General features: G+C 34.5%; 1 protein-coding gene across 18 annotated transcripts in view; it reads left to right on the top strand.

Moving 5' to 3' along the window:
* Positions 1-23,871, top strand: part of RPGRIP1L (RPGRIP1 like) — an 88,644-nt gene that overhangs the window by 7,517 nt on the left and 57,256 nt on the right. For 13 of the 18 annotated variants that reach the window (XM_026068765.1, XM_026068766.1, XM_026068767.1 and 10 more), the window contains 6 exons: positions 3,187-3,485; positions 5,914-6,013; positions 8,292-8,435; positions 15,915-16,020; positions 20,483-20,629; positions 21,783-21,856. In XM_026068765.1, coding sequence (XP_025924550.1) covers positions 3,187-3,485; positions 5,914-6,013; positions 8,292-8,435; positions 15,915-16,020; positions 20,483-20,629; positions 21,783-21,856 — 870 coding nt within the window. Of the gene's footprint in view, positions 1-636; positions 2,209-3,186; positions 3,486-5,913; positions 6,014-6,095; positions 6,220-8,291; positions 8,436-15,914; positions 16,035-18,097; positions 18,233-20,482; positions 20,630-21,782; positions 21,857-23,871 lie in introns of those variants that run through there. The other 5 variants (XM_026068782.1, XM_026068780.1, XM_026068776.1 and 2 more) reach the window with 5 other exon arrangements.

Consider the following 23,871-nt stretch of genomic DNA (forward strand, 5'->3'; position numbering starts at 1 on the left):
AGTTAAGCAAAAGACAGGAGTTTTCCTGTGGTGATTGGAACTGTTTACGTTTTAAACAAATATTGACTAAAAGACAATGTGTATGTGAAACTACAGCAAGGGATGATAAAATTTCGGAAGATAAAAGAGAATGCCGTGAGAAGAAGAAAAATAAAGTTGGTTTTGTAAGGGTTTCAAAAGCAAACATGCAGATTTAAAGGATGTGGATGTTTTATATGTATTGTTTGCATTATTTTAACATTGTTAATTTGTGTTATGATGGAGAATGGGTCAGGCTCAGGCCTCAAGTTTTGACTATATACTTTTTAATTAAAGGTTTAATTAAAGAAATAAATCAGTTTGAGTGTTTTCTTAAGATACTTCATATTAGTCCATTAGAAGTGCAGGAGCTTAAAACAAACCTCTCCTTCACTTTTAACTGCCATCTTACTGACTTTTTTTTTGTTGTTAGAACTATTATGGTTTATGGTCTATGTCTTCACACAGACTTTGAGCAAGTAATATAGAAGCATGGACTGTTCCTCTCTTTATGTACCTTTTTTTCTATACCAAAGTTGTTTAATCTTGTTCAAGAGTGAGAATTCTTATGTTCATAGAGAAATTGATGTATGAACTACTACCACCATGTCATTACAGATGAAAAAAAACAGATTCTGGGCTCTTTTGAGGAGAGATGAAGATGAGATTCACTTTCAAATGAGACCTATGGTATTCATTTGCCAATGGAGAAGTTATTTGACTAGAAAAATTATTGGACAATATACTTTTTTTTATTTTTAATTCTCTTTAGCAGCTGGAAGCAAGGAGAGCTGTACATTATGATCAGCAAGCTATCTATAAAGTGCAATATGATCCACCTTTATACTGATTGGGCGTATCAATACCTTTGGCAAAATTAGAAGATAGTATGTGTTTTGAGAGTGTTTTTTTTTTTTTTCCCCAGCAATAACAAAAATCACTCTTTGCAATTCATTTTATATTGATTTCTGGTTGTCTCTATGCCATGTGGCATATTTTTATGGTGGGTGATATTTAGAGCCCTGTGTAGTGAGATATACATCTATAACTCTATTTGCCACTTTGGAGCTGGTTATCTTGGGGTTCATAGCTTATGCTATGTGGGTACAAATTAAAACTGACATTCTGGGAATTAAAGAAAAGGCCACAGAAGCCTAATTATTCACCAGCAATTTCATCCTTTATTCAAGATGGCCACTGCAAAGAGGTTCTGCTACTTTTCTTTTCCTTCTCTTTCCCCCATAAAGTTGGCCAGAGTCTAGCTTTGTATCATCTAGTTAATCCAAAAATATATTTAGAAGTATGATCAACTCTGTTTTATCCAGCGTAATTTCATTGACGAAGTATGAGGTAGTATGGGAAGCAAAGCGTACCCCAAACGTACACAGGTAACCTGGGGCTCTTTGGGCTTATTAGCTCCAGCTTGGTGCTGTGCTGGCAAACCCAGTCTGGATTCTGCAGAACTGCTCATGGTATTACCATATTTCAGGAGGGCTCATTAATGCAAAAACAGTATGACACTGTATTCAAATTGGGTTGTACCTAAGCTAATTAACTTTACTGGATCCAAGCTGGATTTTGGTCAGAAGCTAACCAATTCCTGAAAGGGCACATGAAGACGCTTCCTCTGTGGATATGATTATTTCATACTTTTCTAAAGCCCAAAACGTTTTTTCCTGTTGAGCCAGGAGTTGGTGAGTCAGGGCCAAGTTGACGAGCATGACGTGATTTCCATCTTTTCTGGCAGGCTACTGTCGGATACAGGATGGCAGAACGGATAGGTTGCTTCTTCATTCCGTTTCTGCTAAATGAAAGGAAGGTTGCTTCGCTTTACCTAATACACTCATAATCCACTTAGATAAAATTACACAGAATATCCAAATTGATATTTAAAGGCACAGAAAGTATAAAATTCTCAATATAATATTTGTCTAGATCAACAGAGAAAAATCTTAACTCCTTAAGCTAAATTTTCTTCCCAGCATCCCTCATGTGAAAACCCTTGTAACTAAAAGTTTGGATTGAATTTGCAGTAGAAATACATTCAAAAAACAAACAAACAAAAAATTGCTTATAGGCAATAACATTCTGTGACATCCTAAAGTTATTATAGGGTTTTTTTTTTCGCTTTTGTTCTTTTAAGTAGAAGCTTCTGTCCACAGCTATACAAAAATAAAACAAGACCCTTTAAACAAATGAAGTGTGTCCTTATTTTCAGTCTTCTGTCTGGGCCTGCAAAATAGATTCCCTGTAAACTAGATACAGGTCTTGAAGATGTGCGACCAATTTTGTAAAGTCTTGAACTTGTCTCTCTCATCAAAGCCACCTTTTCTTTCTTTATATGCCAAGTTTTTTCCATTCACTGCTGGGCATGTTTTCTGTTCTTGTATATTAGCTCACCCCCATGTGCCCTCTCTGCCTTTTGTTCTAGCTTACCAATGTTTATCAAAACTAAAGGAAATCAAAGGTACAACTCTTGAGATGCCAAAAGCAAAATTTGTATCCTTTTAAAGATAGATGAAAACCATACCCTCTGTATCTAATTACATTCTACAACTAACCGTTACTTCTCTGAAGCACATTGGTATTATTTACCAGTATAAAATTTAGTATAGTAATGTGAAATATTAAGCATCTCTTTCCTGAGTAACTTTTTAAATATCCCCACCAATACATTTGGGGCATTTTAGAACTGAAATATATATTTAAATCCTAAAATACTGGAAATGATATATCATTGGAATGTTGTGTATTATTAGCATTCTTTCAATAGTTGAATGTTTTGTGGAATTGTAGCTTTTATAGTTTGCCCCACCACATCCCAAATCTGTAGCTTTACTTAACAGCATGCAGAGGTTCCTATATAAGGTCATGCGTTAAAAATTACATTTAAGGACCATATGGAGTAAATATGTGTCCTCCCTTTRCTAACCTTAAATGATAAGCCTTAGGAAACTGTTATTTGTCAGTGCTATAAAGCAGATTGCTGCACAGTGGTTTCAATTATCTTCAAAGAGTTCTTCACAGGCAGTAATAGTTATATCAAAACCTGAAATTTATTATTCAGGTTCTTTGCTGAAGTCTTCACAGTGATTATGTTCCTTTCAACAGAATGCTTTTTATGCTGACTTTTCACATTCTTTTTCATCTTTTTATTATTTTCCCCAGAATGGCCACCAAGTTAATACGGCTTGTTAATGACAAAAAAAGATCTGAGCAGGTTGGTGGCGGCCCCAAGCGGCTGGGTCAGGCTGTGGAACTGGAAGAAATGATTGAGCATTTGCAAGAGAAAGTTCGTGAGCTTGAGAAACAAAATGAGGGCCTCCACAATAAACTCATTTCAACCAAACAGCAGCTGCAGATTCAAGGCCATAGGCCTAGTCCATACAGCTATGTTCAATCTCGTATTAACACTGGTCTCAGAAAAGTGAGTGATGTTGCTGGCATGCAGGAGCATGCAAAGAAAGGTATAATTCACGTTTATTAAAAATTATGTTTTATACAGATACCACTAATTATTGCTACTCTTTTTTGTTCACATTCTTTTCTGGGTAATAGTACCGTTAGGCAAAATGATCAGTTTCCCCTTTTTCTTGTATTTCTCTATTTATAGCAGTCATGATAACTTGTTTGCATTAGAAGTCCCTATTTTAAGAATCCACAGTGATAGACATAAAAGAAAAATACAGATTTGAAAATAAAATAGTTATCAAACACATGTTCTAATAGTTAAAATTGTGGGACTTTCCTAGTATAAATTAAAACTTCTGTAACTTTTAAAAGCTTATAAAAGAAGAAATATATGAAAAAGTTTAGCCTTAACATGTTATAACAAAGTTTTACATCTGTAGTTTGTTTGCACATGTTTTTCCTTTTTTAATTTCAAGGTTTGTTCTAGTCTCTTGATACATGTGTGCACAGCACTGCAGACCTTTAAAAAATCTATTACATATGTGGACTTCGGAAAGCAAATACCACAATGCAGCCATCTTTAATGGTGCTTTTTACAGTCAAGGCTTACAACTTAAAGCATCCTCACTCTCAGTCCTTTATTTGTGATAACTATGTTTGGAAATTACACTTTAAAACCTTTCTGTTTTCATAAGAAGAACATTTGTAGAAGTAGGTGTACTTGGTTAACTTATACACTGTACAGATAATGTGTTAAAGCAAAAAGCATTAAATGTTGGCCCCGATTCAAAACTTTGAGTCAGCAGAAGTGTCTCATTAACTTCTACGAGTTTTGGATCAGGCAAATGGCCAGTTATATTGTGKTTTTTTTTCTCTATCTTCCTCTCTCACCAGTCTTTATTTTAGTTACTTTGATTATTCATCTAGCCAAAAAATAAATAATTCCAGTGATTTTAGACAGTCAATGAAAAGCGATAAGCTTTACCACTTCGCTCCTTTGATTTGAATATAGTGTAAAGTTTCAAATGTTAAGTATCTGTATTTTAACCTTTTCTTATGTCATAAATGAGGCAGTTTTGTTCTCAAAATTGATTTTTTTGTTTGTTTTTTTTAACAATGGTTGGGCCCATGCTGACCAAGCCAATGGCCATGGAAACTGGGGAGAATATGGGAACTAGGAAGGAAGATATCCACAGGAAGTCCAGCTCAGATAAACTTTCAGAGATTTCACAGAAGTTCTAGTTTGCTGATCGCAGTTCTAAGATCTTGGCCAAACTAGAAGGGATTCTGATAATTTGTTTGAGTGCTAATACCTGACATGAATATGCAGTTTCTTGAACCTACTTTTCTAAAATTAGGACTATGCTTGGAAAAATCTAGCAACAAACACTCAGAACTTGGAAACTATATGTTGTCCTCCAGAAGGTCAGAGAATATTTACTATAGTATTCATTAGCATGCATCTTGCATGTTTCCTCAACGTGCCCTTTTGATTAATGATAAACCCACCAGCAGGCCGGGATCCAAAGTGTCCCCTGTCTTTAGAGACTGAAAGATTCTAGGATTGTTCTGTGGAACCATGAGAGTGAATCTCTAAATATTTTTACTGAAGATCAAAAAATATTCAGAGCAGTTCTCCAAAGATAATGTGAGTGCCTGCAAAATTCAGGAGAGCTTAGTTTTCTCTTGGGTTTGAAGAGGCAAGACAATAAAAACAATAAATAATGTACTTTATCAGTTCTACATTTGGCAGGTTTACAAATTCTGTAGCCAGCCAGTCAGTCCAAGAGGTGTGATCAAGTATGCATATTCATTAAATTCTCACTGGTTTATCTGATTATTTTCTTTTAATTTGGTTCCACCTCAACATTTCATTAATTTCTTCTTGCTGAAAAAAGAGAAGTAGGAATAGATTTGGTGAAATCACTGCTTTAATGAGTGTTCAACAAACAGTTCTTCACTGAAGAAATTTCTGACTGTTCTTCACCAGGGACTTAGTATGTCTCTGAAGAACATTAGCAAATTATTTGCAGTGTTGCTTAAAATGCTTCTGTAGTTGCTTGTCTAGGTAAATGGCTCTCTCACTGTGACTTTGAAGGAAGTGCAATCAGAGAACAAGTAGTTACAAGTTCATATTCCTGTTTAGTTACATTTTACTGTTAAATCTTTTCTTTATTGAAGATACTATCTCTGCTCTTTATTTTTCAAAATAAAAAATTCTAAAGAAAAACATTTCAGGAACTATTTTTAATGTCTCTCTTTAACAGTGCACACTGTATTGCCTGTAGTTTAAATTTTACATGAGCTATGTGATAGATATTAAGAACATCTCTTTCCATGTGTATTTGATGTAAAAATACATTTTATGGAATCTGTATAGGAGTCAGACATTTGTACTGTATAGGGATTATTGTTCTTCTGTTACAATATTTTTTCTTTACATTCAGCATCACAAAAATTTGTTTCTCTTTTCCTTGGTTTTAGGAATGAGATTTCAGGATTTAGAAGCGAGATCACCTCACCTTGTGCTCCCAAGATATGGGCAGAGTCTTCTCGAGGATGCAAGGGCTGAAATAAGAAATTTGTATGATTTTCATATTTCTTAATTTCTGTCATTACAATTGTTAAAACTTGTGGTTTTCTTTAAGAAGAAACACATTTTTCAGAAATGACGCTTTGGAAGAGAAAGTGAAGTTGTTGGATCTGGCACCAACTACTCTGATACCAGTAACAATGCACGAGCGTTTTATAACAAGGAAAACATAGGATCAGGAATTTAGAATGAAAAATGTAGGTACACAAGAATTTGAGTGAAAGCTAAAATTGATCTTTAATGGCAAGAGCCTTTTTTTCCCCCCCCCTTTTTGAGCAAAAGTGATAATTGCTAGGATCTGATGCTGCCTAGCCTACTGAACAAAACTGACAAAAGCAGAAAGAATGGCACCTACAAAATTATTACCAATAAAACTGATTAAACGCCTATGATAACCCTTGTAAGTGGTGACCATCTTGAATGTGTTAGGCTGGTTTGTAGTCCAATTGCACTTTACAACTGAAGTTAAAGCTCAGAAAACTCTTGATAACATCTTTAGTGTAGAGACTGCACAAGAGCAGAGAGGTTTTATATAGAGCCTGGAGAAAAGGTAAATAAAACCTAACTGCAAGATAGTAAGGTTTGATTAAAATACTTTTCTTTTCCAAAGTATATCAGAACCGATTACTTTCAGAAGTCTGATTTTCTGAAAGCTACTTTCAAGGTGTGTTTTTCTTTTAGTAAATCTTACCTAATTCAGACTTATTACAATATCTGATATGCTAAATCTTTGACAAATGGGTAGGCTAAATATAAAAATGTTTGAATTAAAGTGCAGTTATGTATTTTCTGCTTGAAGTATTGTAAGCACAAATATTTTTTGTAGGGTCGTAGGAAATAATTTTAAATAAATATTTTATATAAATTAAAATATTTCATTTTATTTAAATAAATTTGAATAATTAAATATTTTCAATACAGTTTTCCCATGAATCATTGGAAGCTAGTAGCTTTTTGTTAGACTGGGCAGCAGGTGAAACTTCATTACCAAAGAAGGTTTTTGATTGTTTATCTCCTTCATTATTCTAACATTCCTATTCCTAACACCCTGTGAAAGTAATTTTCATTGATATGAAGGAATTTACCAACATTTAACTTGTACTGTTGTTAGCATCTCCTCTGAGTCTAACCCATGTCGAACAGTAGCGATTCTTTTTTTTTTTTTTTTAATAACTTGTATTATACTTGTACATAGTTAATAAAAAAATTCTGTAGTGGCTTACACTGATGAGCCTACAATGGGCTCTTTCTCCTATACCTATGACTTTTGAAGACTTGGAAAGCAAGAGCTATCTATTAAGACCGCAATAAATCTTGGTGTTCACAATAACTTTTCTCTTATTGTGGTAAGACCGATCAAAAATTGTATTATAATACAGAAAACATTTAAATAGCATTTTTTTCAGAGATTCCAGTTCTAGCAAAAATGGAAAAAATAACCATAGTTGCTTTCACCTCAAGATGGAGCACCCATGTACAAGAGCAAACACATGGTCAAAAACCTCAAGATGCTGTTAAGTCTGTGATAGGTATATGATATAATGAAGAACTATGGCTTATTCATCAAATCCTTTTTTATTACAAGAAATGTTACTGGAAAAGGGATCTGAGAATAACTTGCCCAGAGAATCAAAATCTCAAGGTTGCAGCCTGCTAAAAATATTTGACTGTGACCTTTATCCTATTTTCTGCCTTGTTTTTAATCGCATTTTCTGGATAAATTCCACTGTTAAAGGCAGATCATCTGAATTGTTCTGTCTAAAATTACCTAACCCAGAATAAAAGCTTCAAAATTACTATTGCTACTATATCCATTGAAGATCTAGCATTCTTTTGATAGCTAGTAAGGGGGATTTCCTTTCCTGAAAATACTTGGTACCAGTGGATTAGGAGTCGGGTGCCTTTAGTATAGACTGCAAGAAACCGTAAGTAATGTCAATGTTTACAACTAGTCTCTGCTAAACAAGCTAAAACATTATTCAGTCCACATAAACTGTTATGTAAAGAGTATTATGTTGTGGCTTCTGTTGTTTGATGTGTTTGAATCTGAGATTTATTTATTCATTTATTGGAGTATTTACATTTCTTCATGTGGAGCCCTCTATTTTCATAGAAAGTTTAACTCTTAAACCTCTGTTATGATGGATTTAATTAAGAAATACAACTTTTTGCTGAACACTTTTTAAATTTTTGCTCTCTTGACTATTTAATTTTTTTCTTTTATTAACTACTTATCAGTTTTTGGAACATAAGATGCTTKTACTTGCAGGGAGACTGTGATTGAGTCACAAAGGGAACACATTGAGGAATTAGAACATTCCAGAGAGGTGCTTGGGAATCAGCTAAGGAGGAAAGAAAAGGAAATTGAAGAATCTCTCTTACAGTTGAAAGAGCAAGAAACAACAAGCCAAAGGTACTGTGAAAAATGGAAGTCTTCATTTGAAGAGCTTTGTTGTAATGTTTTTGTTTAGCCTTGGTAGTTACTTATTCCTCTAAGCAACGTGTGCTATATTAATTTTTTTCTGTGAAACTAAGTCATAAAACATTTTACTAAATGGCCATGGAAAACTCTAATGAAGAAAGGAGATCGGTAAGATAATACAATATGATGATTTTGTGCAAATAAATAAGAATTCAAATTTTGTCATTTAAGAGAATTCAGTACCAGCTGATTCAGATTCAGCTGAAGTTCAGCTTATTAAATTTTGATTGCTTATCAGTTCTTCAGTATAAATTTCAGAAAATTTTAGATACAGGTAGTGGATAGTGGATATAGTGGATATATCCRCTATAGTGGATAGTTAAATGTTCATTAATACACTTTGATAATATGGAGTATACAAATAATAGAAAAATAATGGCCCTATAAGGATAGCTGTAAATTTTTGGAGGAGTATGGCGTAGTTGTGCAGTAAAACACACGTTCTTGTAGAATGTATGTTTCACAGTAAAGCCTCTATTAGTTTAATCGCTTCTCTTTTTCTTTCGTCTTTCACTTATGCAAAAATATAGGCAAAAGTAGATAACTTTACTTATATTTTCCATCTTCTCCCCCTCTACTCAGCCCTGGTGAGGCCACATCTGGAGTACTGCGTCCAGTTCTGGGCTCCCCAGTACAAGAGGGATGTGGCACTACTGGAGCAAGTCCGGCGAAGTGCTACAAAGATGATTAGGGGACTGGAGMATCTCTCACATGAGGAAAGACTGAGAGAGCTTGGCCTGTTTAGCTTGGAGAAGAGAAGGCTGAGAGGGGATCTTATTAATGTGTACAAGTATCTGAAGGGAGGGTGTCGAGAGGATGGGACCAGACTCTTTTCAGTGGTGCCCAGCAACAGCACGCGAGGCAACGGGCACAAACTGAAACACAGACAATTCCATCTGAACATGAGGAAAAACTTCTTCCCTGTGAGGGTGACAGAGCACTGGAACAGGTTGCCCAGAGAGGTTGTGGAGTCTCCTTCTCTGGAGATATTCAAAAYGCTCCTGGATGCAATCCTGTGCAATGTGCTCTAGGTGACCCTGCTTGAGCAGGGGGGTTGGRCTAGATGATCTCCAGAGGTCCCTTCCAACCTCAGCGATTCTGTGATTCTGTGATCTTTTTATCACTTTTGACCTCAATGCTTCTCTTCTTTCTATTTTATTATTCTGTTCTTAGATTTCTTTCTTTTTGTGTTCTTGCTTCTTTTCTTGGCTCTGATTTCCCTTCTGCTTAGCTCATTCAATTTTTAACTAGTTTTTAATCTTTCCGCCAACCTTCCTAACACCTTAGAGCTTTACTTTTAATGTTTCCATAGTTTTGTTATCATTGTCACTGAATGCTTTGCCTTTTTTTTAAATTGTTGACCCATATACAAACTATTTTCCTATAGCTTGCCTTTTGTGTTTAAATGCAGAATTCTTATAGAAAATATAAATCAAATTTTAAGACCTGTTTTTTGTCATCTGTAATATTTAAAAATAGTAACTCTGCTTAGCTTGTTACTTTGTTTTGTTTAAGCTTCACCTCTTCACTTTTTAGAACTAAGAAATTCTCAAGAAATTTCTCTCCAACAACTTTCCTGATAATGTACCAGATTTCCAATTCAATAATACTGGGCTATTATAAAGATCTTGATTTGCTTGAAGTCTTCCTATTGGTTTTCTCTTAGCCATGTGGCTCTTGAAACAGATTTATTGTTTTCACTTTACGAGTTATGAGATAATCACACTTGCAGCACAGATTTCTCTTTTTATCCTTTTTTATTCTTCTTCCTCAGACATTTTCAACTGTTACTTTTCATTATATTAAGGATCTAATAGGGCCCAGTCTTGCATTTATTACTCATTTGAAAATACATTTGATTTCAATGAAAGTTTTAGTTAAATGAGAATATGTGGTCAATTCTTTAACTATCCTTCTAGGGAGGGGACCCCTTATTAGGTGTGTGAACATTCTCWTGCACATCTATGATGCTATATAAATAATGTGGCATAATGTTGCTGTTAAATTATTCGCTAAGTCTTAAGTCTCTCCTGTTTGGAATGTCTTAAACATATGGTTTAAAAAGATTTAAAAAGTTATTATCATAAATAATTTCTCACTCTGTACATACAGGATATTCAGATAGTATTTCGAAGTAAAGATTTCTTCATTATTTGAAAATACTTTGATACAAATCTCGAAGACCTTTTGTGTTTCATTTTCTATAAATAGACCAGTTCTGTAAGTACGGTAGCCAGAAACTGAATAAAACTCCTAAATTGGATGCCAACTATCCTATTTCTGTGAAATTTCTAAGAGTTTTATAGTAAAGATACAGTTCAAAATTCAGCTAAAAATCCTTAAATAAAGTCAGTCTGCAAAAGTAATGCAGATCCTTAGCTATTTCTGTTTATCAAATGACTTGTATGCAATCCATGATACTTAGCTTACTGTTTGTGAATTCACATCTGAAATTCTGGAAGTATTTCTCCTGTAGTCTGTTTCTTGTTTGAAACCTGATAAAAGATATGTAAAGTATTTAAGAGTTACTGTGTCTGGGTAAGGACACTGGGGAATAAGATGGAGAATGTCCACTAGTGCATAGCCAGAATCATGTGCATTTCATAATTTCTCCACTAAAATAGTGTACAGAATGCTGTTAATACCCATGTTTTCCAAGATACATTTTTCTATGCTAAATAAACCAAAGCCAGAACTAGAGGGATTCAGTTCTTTCGATTCTCTCCATGTTCAACCATAGGCATAGAGTATCTCTGCATATTTTCCTTAAGAAATTTTCATTAGTTTTCTTTCCTGAAAATTGTACAACTATTATCAAGAACAGTATGTATTAGCTGTTTCACTAGGCAAGTTGATTTATGGCTCCAAGCGATTCCTATTTTTCTCTTCTTTGCATCAGCAGAGAAAAATAATACTGGAGTATTGCTATGAGAAAAATCGGAAATTTGGGTTACTTGGTGAAAATGATCTCATTTTCTTTTTGAAGTCTATGTGTTGGAATGTTAGTACAATTGCCAGTGTTTTCTTGTGTTTAGTTAGAACACACTTGGCTATCATCTAGTTACCTTGCTCCCCCAAAATAGTTAATCTGTTGAAATTATTTAGGAATTGTAAAGTTCTAAAGGACATAATAAATGTGCTTCCGTCAGTTCTTCACCTTGTATTGCCATTTGATCTCAGCCTGGTGCTGAGAGGTTATTTTGAACCTTTAGGAAAGCATTCTTTATTCTACTGCAAGATTAAAAAATTCTTTGTGATTCAAATAACCCAAAGCATTCCAAGGAGTGAAGCAGCCACAATTAATAGTGGCTGATCCATTGGCTACAAGGGAGGGAGATACTAGTTATCCTGAGTCCTGTAACTACAAGAAATCCGGTAATATTTTAAAGCTAGCTTTGCTCATTCAACGTTCTTGATTACAATTCCTGTATAACAGCACAAGAGTTACAGAACAGGATTCAGTTCATCTCTAGTGTACACCTTGAGATGATTGTTGTAACACCGCCAGTCAGTGTTTTTCTCAATATTTCATGCGAGGTTGTTTGGGGATGGCTCCAGAAACATATGATTCTGACTTTCAAATTAGGTAATGGAGAAACTTGGTTTGTAGGTTGTTAGACTAACTGCATTTCTTAAGTACAAAATTTAACTTAATTTAGTTTGATTGTTTTCAATTTGAAGATGATGCTCAAGTACTCAGGTTAAAACACTTAAGTCCGGACAATCACATTTTACAAGCAACTAGCTTCAAATCATTTAATTGCTCTAGGTACTTTCCAAAAGCATTTTGGAACCACCGCAAAATGCATTTGTGAAACAGATATTTGGTAGCTGCAGGTGCACAGTTTTTACTAAAAATGTTTATTTGCTGGTCACTCTTGCATTCTTTTGGCATTTTTTATTGCAACATGACTTTGGAATTAGACGTATTAAATGTGTGGATTTTTTGGATAGGAGTATCATATCTGGAGTATTCCTGACTTCTAGGTTTGCATCATAGCATTGCATTCCTAGATTAAAAGGTGCAATATGTTCATCATAACGCATGGTCTAAAAGGTTCTGTGAGACTACAATATGTATGTGACTTTGTTAAATGAGGTCTACTATGAACAAAGACTTATGTTTGCATTTTCATATTTGATTCTTCGTATTTAACACGTATTCCTGAAGATCATGGATTTTTGTCATTGGTAGATAGCTCTTTAGCCAGGCAAATGAATATACAATTTTATATCAGTATTTAAATAATGTTTGTAACTTGAATTGGTTTTTACAGCTATTGATGCACTAGCTCTACAGTACAATAGCTGATCCAATGGTAGTAAGTTTTGCATGTTGCAAATACACTGTGAGCTACAACATACAAAGCTTTTTTCTGGGGTGGTTTTTTATTTTTTGGTCTTTCTTTAAGAATAAGAGATAAAGGAAAGAGCATAACATATGTCAACTTATAATCTTGCTATTCCCAAAGCATTGTAAAATGAGAAGTATACTGCGTATTGGTGCTTCGTCCTTTACTTCTCTCCTTGAGGGTCATCTATATGGATATCTGGGGCATTGGTGCAACAGTGTTAGAAAACTATTGCTGTTTATTTGCTGGGTAGATGGTAAGTGATCCTGAAAAGTACAGTGGTGATTTTTTTTGGCTGGTTTTTTTTTCCTGTTCTGAATGTGAATAGGGGAAAGTTCTGAAAGTTCTGTTTTTTTTCCATTCACTGAATGTGAATAGGGGAGAGCTACTGGTCCAGTGGGTATGGCAGTCAGGACTCTAAGAAATATCTGTTGACTGCAGTCTCAGTATTTTATTCTTGTCCTGCTCATATGGAAATAAAGACAAGATGCAAGGGATGTGGTTTAATTAGGCCTCAATTTTATTAGCTTAGCCATCTGGGAATTACTGGCATAAATTTGTACAGTGCAGGTCATGATCCTTTCTTTAATCATTTCCTTCTGGTGTAGGTTGCTGTCAGCCCCCCATTCCCGCACAGCTGGTCCCCAGCCCATTACTGGGACCCCATTATATTCTTTTAATCCAAATGATACATGTCTGGAAAAGAGATTGTCTCTTTGGTGTACTTCAGACATTAACCCCAAATATAATTCTTAGCTCTTTAAGGAGTCACTTTCTCCTAACTCCATTTCCAATTTCAGACTTTAATCCAGCTTTAAAATGAGGTTTAGACTGGAAGGATAGGTTTTATGTTCCTTATTTCTACACTTGTGGCAGAAGGCCTGCTAGAGCTAAATCAGTATGCCCATCAGTTCATGGCACTGTCTCAAAAAGGAACTCTGGGGTCTGTTCTTTTTCTAACTTTTGCTCCAGATCTACCTCCACGTCTTGGGGTTTTGAGGCCAAATTTTTGGCTTTGTTGGCAGTAGAAGCAATAATATAGAATGAGCTATCTTAGCGTAGTGATAGTCTTACAGATTATTTTGTTCTTCTTTGAGCAAAATATTATCTGTATAAGAGAAGGATGGCATTCACTTTATATGAAATCTGTATATAACCCCTCTTTTTAAGATACATCAGAATACCTGGGAAGATGTTCCGGGAGGAGAATATATCAGCTATATGGGAGGGAGAAGTTGTGTAGATAATCAGTTTCCTCATGGCCATAACTTATTCCACTGTTTTGTGACCACCTTTATGGAAAGCCAAAGGGATCTTCCTCAAATAACTTTGCTTTGCCCATGAAATTTGAAATGCTTCCGCCATGTGTTGTTCAATGGCATGCTCTTTATCATGTGCCTGGGTGCATCAGCCATTTATTAGACACATTTTATTTAAAAAAACAAAACAAAACAAAATAACTCCTGAAAATACTGTAAAGTATTGTAGAAAGCAATTTGGTTGCTCTGGCCTATATTGCTGAAATTGTGATCAATATAACGCACTAATAAATGAATAGCACATGCTTCCGGCATGCAGAATCTCTGTGAGATAAATAGTGCTATAATTGTCAGAATTGAACTGAATCCCCATAAATAGTATTTTTTCACTTCTGAATTTGAATGATTGACTTGATAATATCAATACCAAAAACCTACTTAAATCAAATAGTGTTTCATTCACTGTTGAAAAATAGTTAATGTTGATAGTCAGGAGCCATGGGGTTTACATCTGTACATCATAAATTTCACTATCATCTGCTCCTTTTTCTACTTAAAAAGAAGAAAAAAAGCCTCCTGCTTAAAAAAGAAGAAAAAAAAAAAAGAGAAAGACAAAGCCTTTGAAGGCATCCGAGCCTTTTGTTTGATGTGTGGAACAAGATTAATAAAAATGTGCCACTACATTAGCTTTTAAATAGCTAGCATGAGACACTGTTGCTGTCTTTGCTCACCACAGCTTTAATTTATGTAGATAACATGTTTTAGACACATGATTGTTTTAACATTGTGTTAGGGCTGTTTCTTAGGGAAGATCCCAGGTTTGTGAGTATGTTTATCTTCTGTCTAAGGACAATTAACTGGGCAATGCCAAAACACAGTGGGCTTTGATATTTTAAAGAATAAAAGAAAAGTATTTCACGTTCTCAGCTGGTTTACAGATGTGTAAGCTTTGTAGTCCATTTTCTTGCTCCAGCAGGGCATTGTGACAGTTTTTCCAATATATGTCTAAAATAGGTAAGTATTGGAAGAGAGGTGACCTCCTTCAATCACTAAAGATATTATTCTGACTTCATTATGTTTTATATTAATAAATACAAATCAGCATTGTTTTCTCTTCCTGAACTTCTAGAGGGTACAAAAAGTAATGGGGTCTACTTTCACTATTTGAAGTAGGAAAAAAACATCTGAAATATTTGTTTAAATCGCAAATAATTTTAAAGATCTTTTCTATTATACAATGCAGTTTCAATTTAATCTTATAACAGAATTGTAACCATATAAAACTTCTACATACATATTAAGTGATGTTTGTATAGTTAAAGACACACCTGCTTGTTTGAATACCTATCTTAAGATGTTATCAGTGTAAGTTGCTGAGTCACTTTTAGAAACGTTTGATAGATTTAAACTGTGAGATGAAACTCCATAAAGTGGTAATCCGTTGGCACCAAATACTTTGGAGAGATGAGGGGGAAGTGATTGGGAAAAAATATCATCTTTTGAAGTATAGGACGGTTCTCTCTTCCTGTAATATGTACTTTGATGCCATAAACAAAGATGTCTATATATTGATTGACCCTCCCATGTCATCATGCAGTAGAATGTTGAATTACTTAAATTCTACAATGTGAATTATAGAAGAAGAAATTAAGTTGGCTATTCCACACTAAATCTCCTCCCAAATTTATTGTAGAAAGCTGATTTGTGAGCCATTTCAACTTTTCAAGACAAAACTAGTAAGAGAATTCATTTTGTATCTTAAATCTCACCATGCATTTCTTTTTAATACAATTTTGAAGGTTAAACATCCGGGACAATGTGGAAATGATCAAGGTCCATAAACAGCTGGTTGAGAAAAGCAATGCTCTTTCAGCAATGGAAGGAAAATTTCTCCAGCTTCAAGAGGTATTTACAATTTGGTCAGTATGTTCTGCTACTCTCACCACATGAGCATGCGTAAATGGAAAACAAATACACATAGTTTCTGCATTTAAAACAATGTTGAATGTGTGAAAATAAACTATATAATACACTGCACCTAAACTATCTCAAATGTCTAGGGTTTTTTTGTCTTAAAATTACTTTTTTTTCCAGAGAGGTCTAGCAGGTCTTAAAGATTGCATTTTTCTGCAAGGCTGTGTCAGGCAGATTTTTTTTGTTGTAGAAAGACCTCAGTTTTCTGGCTATCTAAAGAGATGCCTGACCCTTTATAAAGAGGGCTTTGATTTGAACATACTGATTTACTAAACAAGGGGGACCAGAACCGGTCTTTGATAAAGGGAGGAGACTTGGCTGCTTAAAGTTCTGACGTTAGGACTTGTGTTCATAATTTTACAGAAGTTATTTTAGAAGATTACTCCAGGTAGTGGATTTTCTTTATCAAAAGAGCAAATTACGAAAATATCGCTGGAATACGCAGCTGCATGGTAGATTTCATATGGGTTTTAGTGATACGGCACTTTTCTGCCTCTTCCCATATATACTTGGAGAACAGTGTATGCGTTCAGAGAGGCAGGATGAAGATAACTTAGAAAGAGGAGAGTTTCATAAGTAAGAATCCTATGTGTAATTGAGCTGTGTAGCCTCCAGTCTTATGAGGTGGTAGCAGTAGATGTCCTTGCTATTTGCAAGATGTGATTGTTATTCATATCTGAGAGAATTATCATTTAATTCACTGTAAGCAAATTTTTTTTTCTCTAGAAAGAAAACTTCTTTCATTTTGATTTAGCAATGTTTCCTTGTTTAATTTTTCTGTTTTATACATGCATTCTCAATTCTTGAAATACTTGAAATTCAAGGAAAAAATAGGATTCAAAACAGGAAAATTATAGAAATGAAAGTGACATTTTAAAATTTTAAGCCCAGTAAATTTTTAATAGAAAATGCAGTATTATCAGTATATAATACAGAGTTTAATAAATAAGACTAAATAACAGGCAGTGTGGTTATATTTCCATGGTAGGATTTTGTAAATGTTATAAAATCCACAGAAGCAAAACTTTAGTGCTTGATGCAATGCCAAAATCTTGAGGCAGGAATATCACAACAAAAATTATGGTCTCTTATTTAGTTATTTATCTGTTTATTTAAAAGTACCACATGGATTCTGTACTTGTACTCACTGCTGCCCGAGAAGAACTCAGAACTATTTGTCATCCTTCGTTAGCCCTCTTGAATCGGAGGCTGCCAAATTCCACCTTTCTCTTTATTGTACCTTAGCCTCCTGTTTTCAACCTCCTGCCCCACAGTTGATTCTATGGCCTCTTTACTTTGTATTTTTTTCTCAGAACACTCTTATGGCTGCAGCTGCCTTCTTGCTGCTTTAGCACTCTAAACAAGCCTTTTGCCATAAGATTTTTGTTCTGTTCCTTTTTTGCTGTGTCTTTCTCCTGCTACCTTTTGCTTTGCTCTGCTTTTTTCCCAGTCTAATACCTATATCTTCTGTGCCAAAGCAGCTCTTCTGTTAGCTGCTTTAATTTGATTTCATGCATGGAGTGAACTACATAGAATGTAAATTCTAGGGGAGACAGATTTCACATGGCTTTCTATGTTGTTAAATAGAAAATGATATGTAAACTGTTCCATTCTAAATCATATGCGACTTTTGGGTAATTTACAGCAAACGTCAAGTTCTTATGCCTCTCTCTTGGCAGCAGCTGAATAGAAACACATGCCTAGGATTCAAACTAGTATTTTAAGACATTGATTCTAATATTCACAGTCAGAGCTGGATTTTTCAAAAGGATGAGTGTGTTTTCTGTCTTTTCATATTCTTTACAAGATAATGGATACAATAGCGTTCCCATTTCCAGTTAAATGTTTGAAACCCTTATCTACAAAATGTATCTAACTGTAAAATCAGAAGTTTCTAGTTTAAATAGCAAGTAAAGTACTTATAAAAAGAGCAGTATTTATTATTTCTGTATGTTTATCTTGAAGGTTTTAATGAATATTGAATTCATTAATTATCATTTACTTTCAGCTTCTGTCAGTTGAAAGGCATATGCTACCTGCCTATTTTCCCTTTGAACTTGAGCCAGCCCAACAGTTGTGAAACCACAGGATGATAAGAGCCTGTAATCCTGCTCCATCTAATGCTGTTTAAGTTGAGCTTGTTACCAAACATTTACAGGATGACTTTGTTATTAAAGAATTATTATGTAGCCAGTTGAATTAAGGAGTTGTTCAGTCTGTCTGGAAGAACAAAAGATGTTAAAAACTATTCTGATTATGTTTTTGATCTGAATAATATATTTACTCATCTTAATTACAGAATGGAAGTTCAAGACTTCCTGAACTGTAATATGAAATATGCTAAACTTATACAACTACAATTTTAAATACTATAGAGTTAATTCTGATATTGAACAATCACTACAACTGTTGATTTCAGAAATGTAATTGAGAAATATAATTGAGAGTATTGCATTTGTGCAGTTCTTCTAGATGGTATACATCCATTCTCTTAAGGGAATTATTTCTACTTGACAACTATTTTTTTTCCCAAAGGAGCAAAATCCCAGACTAGAAACCTTAAATTAAAATCGTCAACCCAGCTGTTGCCAAGCCTTGAATCTTGGAATATTTCTAGAGAGAACAGGATAGAAAGCAATTTGGCCATGATGGAAAAAAATGCTGACAGAACAGTTGAACATAGAAAAATATCCAGGAAAAGAAGGTATCTTGGAAAAAACAGGGAGGGTGAAGTCTTGGTCCCCTTAAAGTTAAGGAAAGTTAATTTAACATGATGAAGAGAGAAGCAGAGACACTGAAGGATTGGAATGAAGTTGAAGTGAGGAGATCTTTCAGGAAGACATTATTAGAGGTTCCAAGAGGATGTTTCTGTAGAATAAAAAGATCACAGCCTGACTGGGGGAGATTTGGGATCGGTTTGAAAGTGAAATCAAGACCTTGATTGTAGTTTTTGTTTTCAACTATGTTAGAAATTAAGGAAAGAAAAAAAGGGTGAAATGGTCCATGAAGGGCAGCTTTGCCAAAGTGRTTTTTTTTCTTTATATATATTTAATAGGTCAAAGTGATGCAAGTTATTAAAAGGGAAAAGAACTTTAGAAAAATTTGAGGTTGAGAGTTTCGGAAGAAAAGTTGAGTTCACTTGGGCAGTCTTTGGAAGGGTTAGACTCCACAAGGTTTGTAGTTCTGAGGAAGAAAGAAAGAAATTTGGAGAGATGTAAAGAASAGTATAAAAGACTGATTTTTAAGCTGTCATTTCTTTGAAGAAGTTACTGAAATTTAGTTCACAGACACACTGCAGAGCAAGAGGAGCACTGAGGAAAGACTGCTAGAAAGTGATGAGTAATATACTTCATTATCTCTCTGGGTTAAGACTGTATGCTATGTTATGTATTCTCCATAAGATTTTTCTTATGAAGAAATGAGATGTGAGAGGCTGTTGGATTTTTTTTCTTGTAATCTCTTTGGTTTTTAGGATATTCATACTGCATGTGAGCCTAAACAGTTTGCACAGGATTCACATTCAGCTTCTCCATTATGCTACTTTCTAGGAATGGCAAAGGATTCTGGAAAACATGAAGCTAACTTTTTTTCTATGATAATTAAATATTTTCTATACTCACCCATGTATTTGATGTGTAAGTTTTCATATAATAATTTTATTAAACAGGAGAATGGCTGTCAGGCTGTTTTTTCCAAGTCATACTTCTTTGAATGTGATTTACATTTAAATTCTTAATGCATTATTAAAGCATTGTAAGATATAGAGAGTATAAAAATAACTAATATTCTGGAAATACAGGTTCTATCAGCATCTTCCACTCAATATTAAAACTGGTTAAATGTGTAATATAATGCTTAATATAATCCACTGAAGTAGATTAAAATGTAAAAGAAACATAAGTCCCTTATTAAGTTACTGCTGGCAGGGAAATATAACCAAGTGCATAARGAATATGAAACAATTAGATAGTTACATCTATGGGTTAACAGAGCTGTAGCAAGTTCTGTGATTAACATAACTGTGGTCAACATTCATTTTTTTCTTGCTACTGCAGTGTTTTTGGTCAGTATGTCTAACCACTGTAACCACAGCAAAATCTTTTAATTGTTTAACAGATGTATTTCTTGGTCCTTCTCCTCATGACTGAACTGAGGGTTTAATGTTCATGAGAGGATAGAGAATTCCACCTTCTCCTGGCCTTGTGTAATGAAAGTTTATCCTTCAGCTTCTTAGCTCAAGAGTGTCTCCTGTTGACCATTTTGAGAATATATATTAAATGCTGCCAAAAAGGACCACTGGTTGAATATGCAGAGTTTTGTAACAGTCTACTAAGTGTGATATTTCTCCCCCCCTGCCCCTCCATCCCTTTTTTAACTTCCTTCCTTTTGGTAGAACCAAAGGAACCTGAAGACCAGCCACGATGCTTTAATGACAAAAGGTGATGAGCTGAATCTACAGCTTAAAGAGGAACGTTTAAAGTGCCTCCATCTTGAAAAAGAATTGCAATCGGTGATTATTTCGAAGCGAAGGACAGAGGAGGTGAGTTTCTAGCTCTCTTAGGCACAATCTGCTTTAAGTAATATACATATATAAGGGAAAACATCATTTAAGGATGGGATACCTTTTCATTGCTGAGATGTGAACAGACCTTTCAAACACATTTAGAAGGCTGACATTATAATATGGACTGTTACCAGTTAAAAAGAAAATGCTGTGGCTGCTGCTTGCATTAAATACAATCATAAACCATACCTGGCCTCCATGCCGCATACCACTGCACCAGTGTTTAGACAGTATTCGAGGAAAAGCATAGGATTTCACTTCAATCCTGATACTGAACAAGTAGTGTAAGAGCTTCAAAGAACTAATGGGAAACAATCAGAATACTTAATTTTGCTATTTCTTTACTATCACTTTAACCAGTACTGATTAGTATTACTTCCACCAAGCAGTTAAATCAGTCAGTTCTATTTCTTTGTCTAGTGGATCACAGACACAAGTGTCATCACTAACAGTGACCCAGATATAGGGCCAAAATTGAAGCATTCTATTCAGTATATGAGGAGTAAGAGTCTACAAAATTACTTGTTTTTTCTTGCATTTTGTAGCAACTCAAGTTCAGTTTTGTCACTAGGTTTACCTGATTTGGATGTATTTTACCTGAACCAAGTTTACTGAGATTACATCTTAGGTATTACCTCCTAACCTTTAAACGATTGTAATGCACATAGGGAATATCTTCTATGTTTTAGCATCTTTTGTAACTTTAAAACCATATCTTGCTTTAGTGAGTATTTTGAAAGTGGGGACTTGGCTTGCTGCTTCTGTCTGATCAATAAAAACAAGATTTACTGTACAGCAGCCATTAACTAGCTAATACTATTTGTGTACCAGAACTGAATTAAATATTTTTAGTGTTGTAGACATATTTTTTGGCATAAAGCAGAATATGGTTAGATACTGTTCTTCAACTCAGAAAAGTTAATCTCAACTTCATATAAGCAACATGAAACAGCSTGTCTTGGCCAAACGTAAATCCATTGGTGAAAAAAGTATTATATTGAAGCTTCTAAAGACAGCTGTATGAGAAGAAAAACTGAAAGCCCTCCTGAAAATGCCTGCAAAGTATTAACTAATCACTATAATTTTCTTTTGTGCTGTTTATTGCTTGGAACTTTCTTCTTCATTTTAGTTGCAGGATAGAATAAATGATCTAGAAAAGGAGAAGGAACTCTTAAAAGAAAACTACGATAAGCTATATAGCAGGTAAATTATGTTTTTTTCATATATTTAAAACTTGATTTCCGATCCTGTTTAAAAGCTCTTCGTATAGTGTGTGCATGCATGCATGGGCATATGCACATGGGTGTTTGTGCGCTTGTGCAAATATGTTCTTAATACAATTCCTCATAACAGTAACTATATATGGAAAATTTTATGGTGTCCAGCCTGTATTTCACCTCTTCTGTTGAAACATGGCAGTCTCCAGGCTGGTTGTTCTAACACTCTTCAAATTGTACGTTTTTTCTTTAAAAATTTCTAATTAAGAATTAAGTAGAATTCACTTAATTTTGAACATCAAACCAACAAGTTCTTATCAGACTTTCTAATATATATTTTTAGCAGGTTATTGTTGAAAGAAGAAGAAATGTAGGTAGATGTACAGTTTAGATTAAATTTATTTTCTGAATTCGGGAGGGAGGAAGGGGGGGGGGGTTGATCTTTTTGTATAAATTCTTCCAGCACTTCTCAGTGGATTTGTATGAAGTCTAACATCAGACAGCTTCTACTGTGTTTACTTATTTGGAGGGAGCGGGTTGTTAGTTCATTTGTTTTTGTAAAAGCTACCATTTCATCTGTGCTGGTTCTGCTTAAAGCTTTTACATAGGTTCATACAAGCTTTTACAAAGGTTCATATAGATAATAAGTTGTATAAATGGTATCAGCAATCAAAATCATAATGTATTGCCAGATATGATTCAGGAAATATCTCTACTACAAAAAAGAAGTAATTACAGTCAAAGTTGGCACAAGCATATTAAAGGAAAAAAGACCTTGAAATGAACTTTTCCTACATTGTGGAACCATGCGACCTCTTACATTGAAGAGGGTTAGAAAGTAAATTTCCTAAAGCTGATTGTCTGAGAAAGCAGGAGAAATGCATAAAGTCTTTTCTCTTATCAGAATGTTTTCTCCTCTTTAACTTCATTCAGTTTGACAGTGTAATATCTGTCAAAAAAAACTGATGAGTAAATACAATGCAAGTGATATTGAGTGTTGTTTATAGTATTCTTACAATATGTGCTGTCATTTCTGTACCTTCTACTGTGAAAATTAAAATTATAATAAGTAAAAACCTATGAGTACAAACAGTTTTAAAAACTTTTAAAATATGGTATGTAACAACTGTATAATCACAATATTTAGAGTTTTGTACAGGAGAAGACAGTTGTCTCTTGCTTAAGTTTGTTGTGGATTCCTTCAGTTTGTTCATATAAATATTTCTGATTATCAGTTTGTCTCCTCCATCATTATGCAAAAAAATAGCTTGTGCTAATATATCAACTTGCAATCTTGGTTTGAAATTTTCATTTCTTGCTTTGTAAGTTGGAGTGGGACAGCTGAAAAGATGTTTAACTAGATAAATTTAAATATGGTTCTCTCATAACCCAGTAATCTACAATACGGTTTTTCCCTAGCATGAACTGTCTCTTCTCCTACCCCATGTAAATATTGATTCATGTTCCATGATTCCATGTTAGCATACAAGTACTAAGAAATTAGAAAGAGAAATGAAACATTTTCACTGTATCTTTTGGAATTTTACTAGTTCTGTCAATCATTTGATTGATGCAAGTTTGCTACAGCACACTCATTGCTAGCAGTGGATAGGCCAGTGTCCACAGGTGCCAGAAATTAATAGATTTTTCTGTAATTTTTTTTAATGGGGGGCAGGGGCAGGGGGGAAGGCTTAAACCTCCTTCCTTGCTAATGTCATTCTCTTGGAAAATCCCTTTGAAGTTGATTGGGATTTTGCCAAAGCCAAGACTGCAGAATTTGATCTGAAGAATTTACAAAGAACAAGTATGAATTTGTCAGTTGACTCTTATTATTTAGTCAGTATCCGAGAAAACAATTCGTTTGGATAAAAGGTTTGCAGGAATTGTTTTCATATGACCTTGTAATGCAAATCTAGCAATGCTCAGACTCCCTCCAAAGGAAACACTGCCAGATGTGGTTGACCATTTGTAGTTATCCAGATGGCTCCAACTCCAGTGAAA

This window comes from Apteryx rowi, unplaced genomic scaffold, assembly GCF_003343035.1.
Source record: "Apteryx rowi isolate R43461 unplaced genomic scaffold, aptRow1 scaffold_28, whole genome shotgun sequence".
Lineage (NCBI taxonomy): Eukaryota > Metazoa > Chordata > Aves > Apterygiformes > Apterygidae > Apteryx > Apteryx rowi.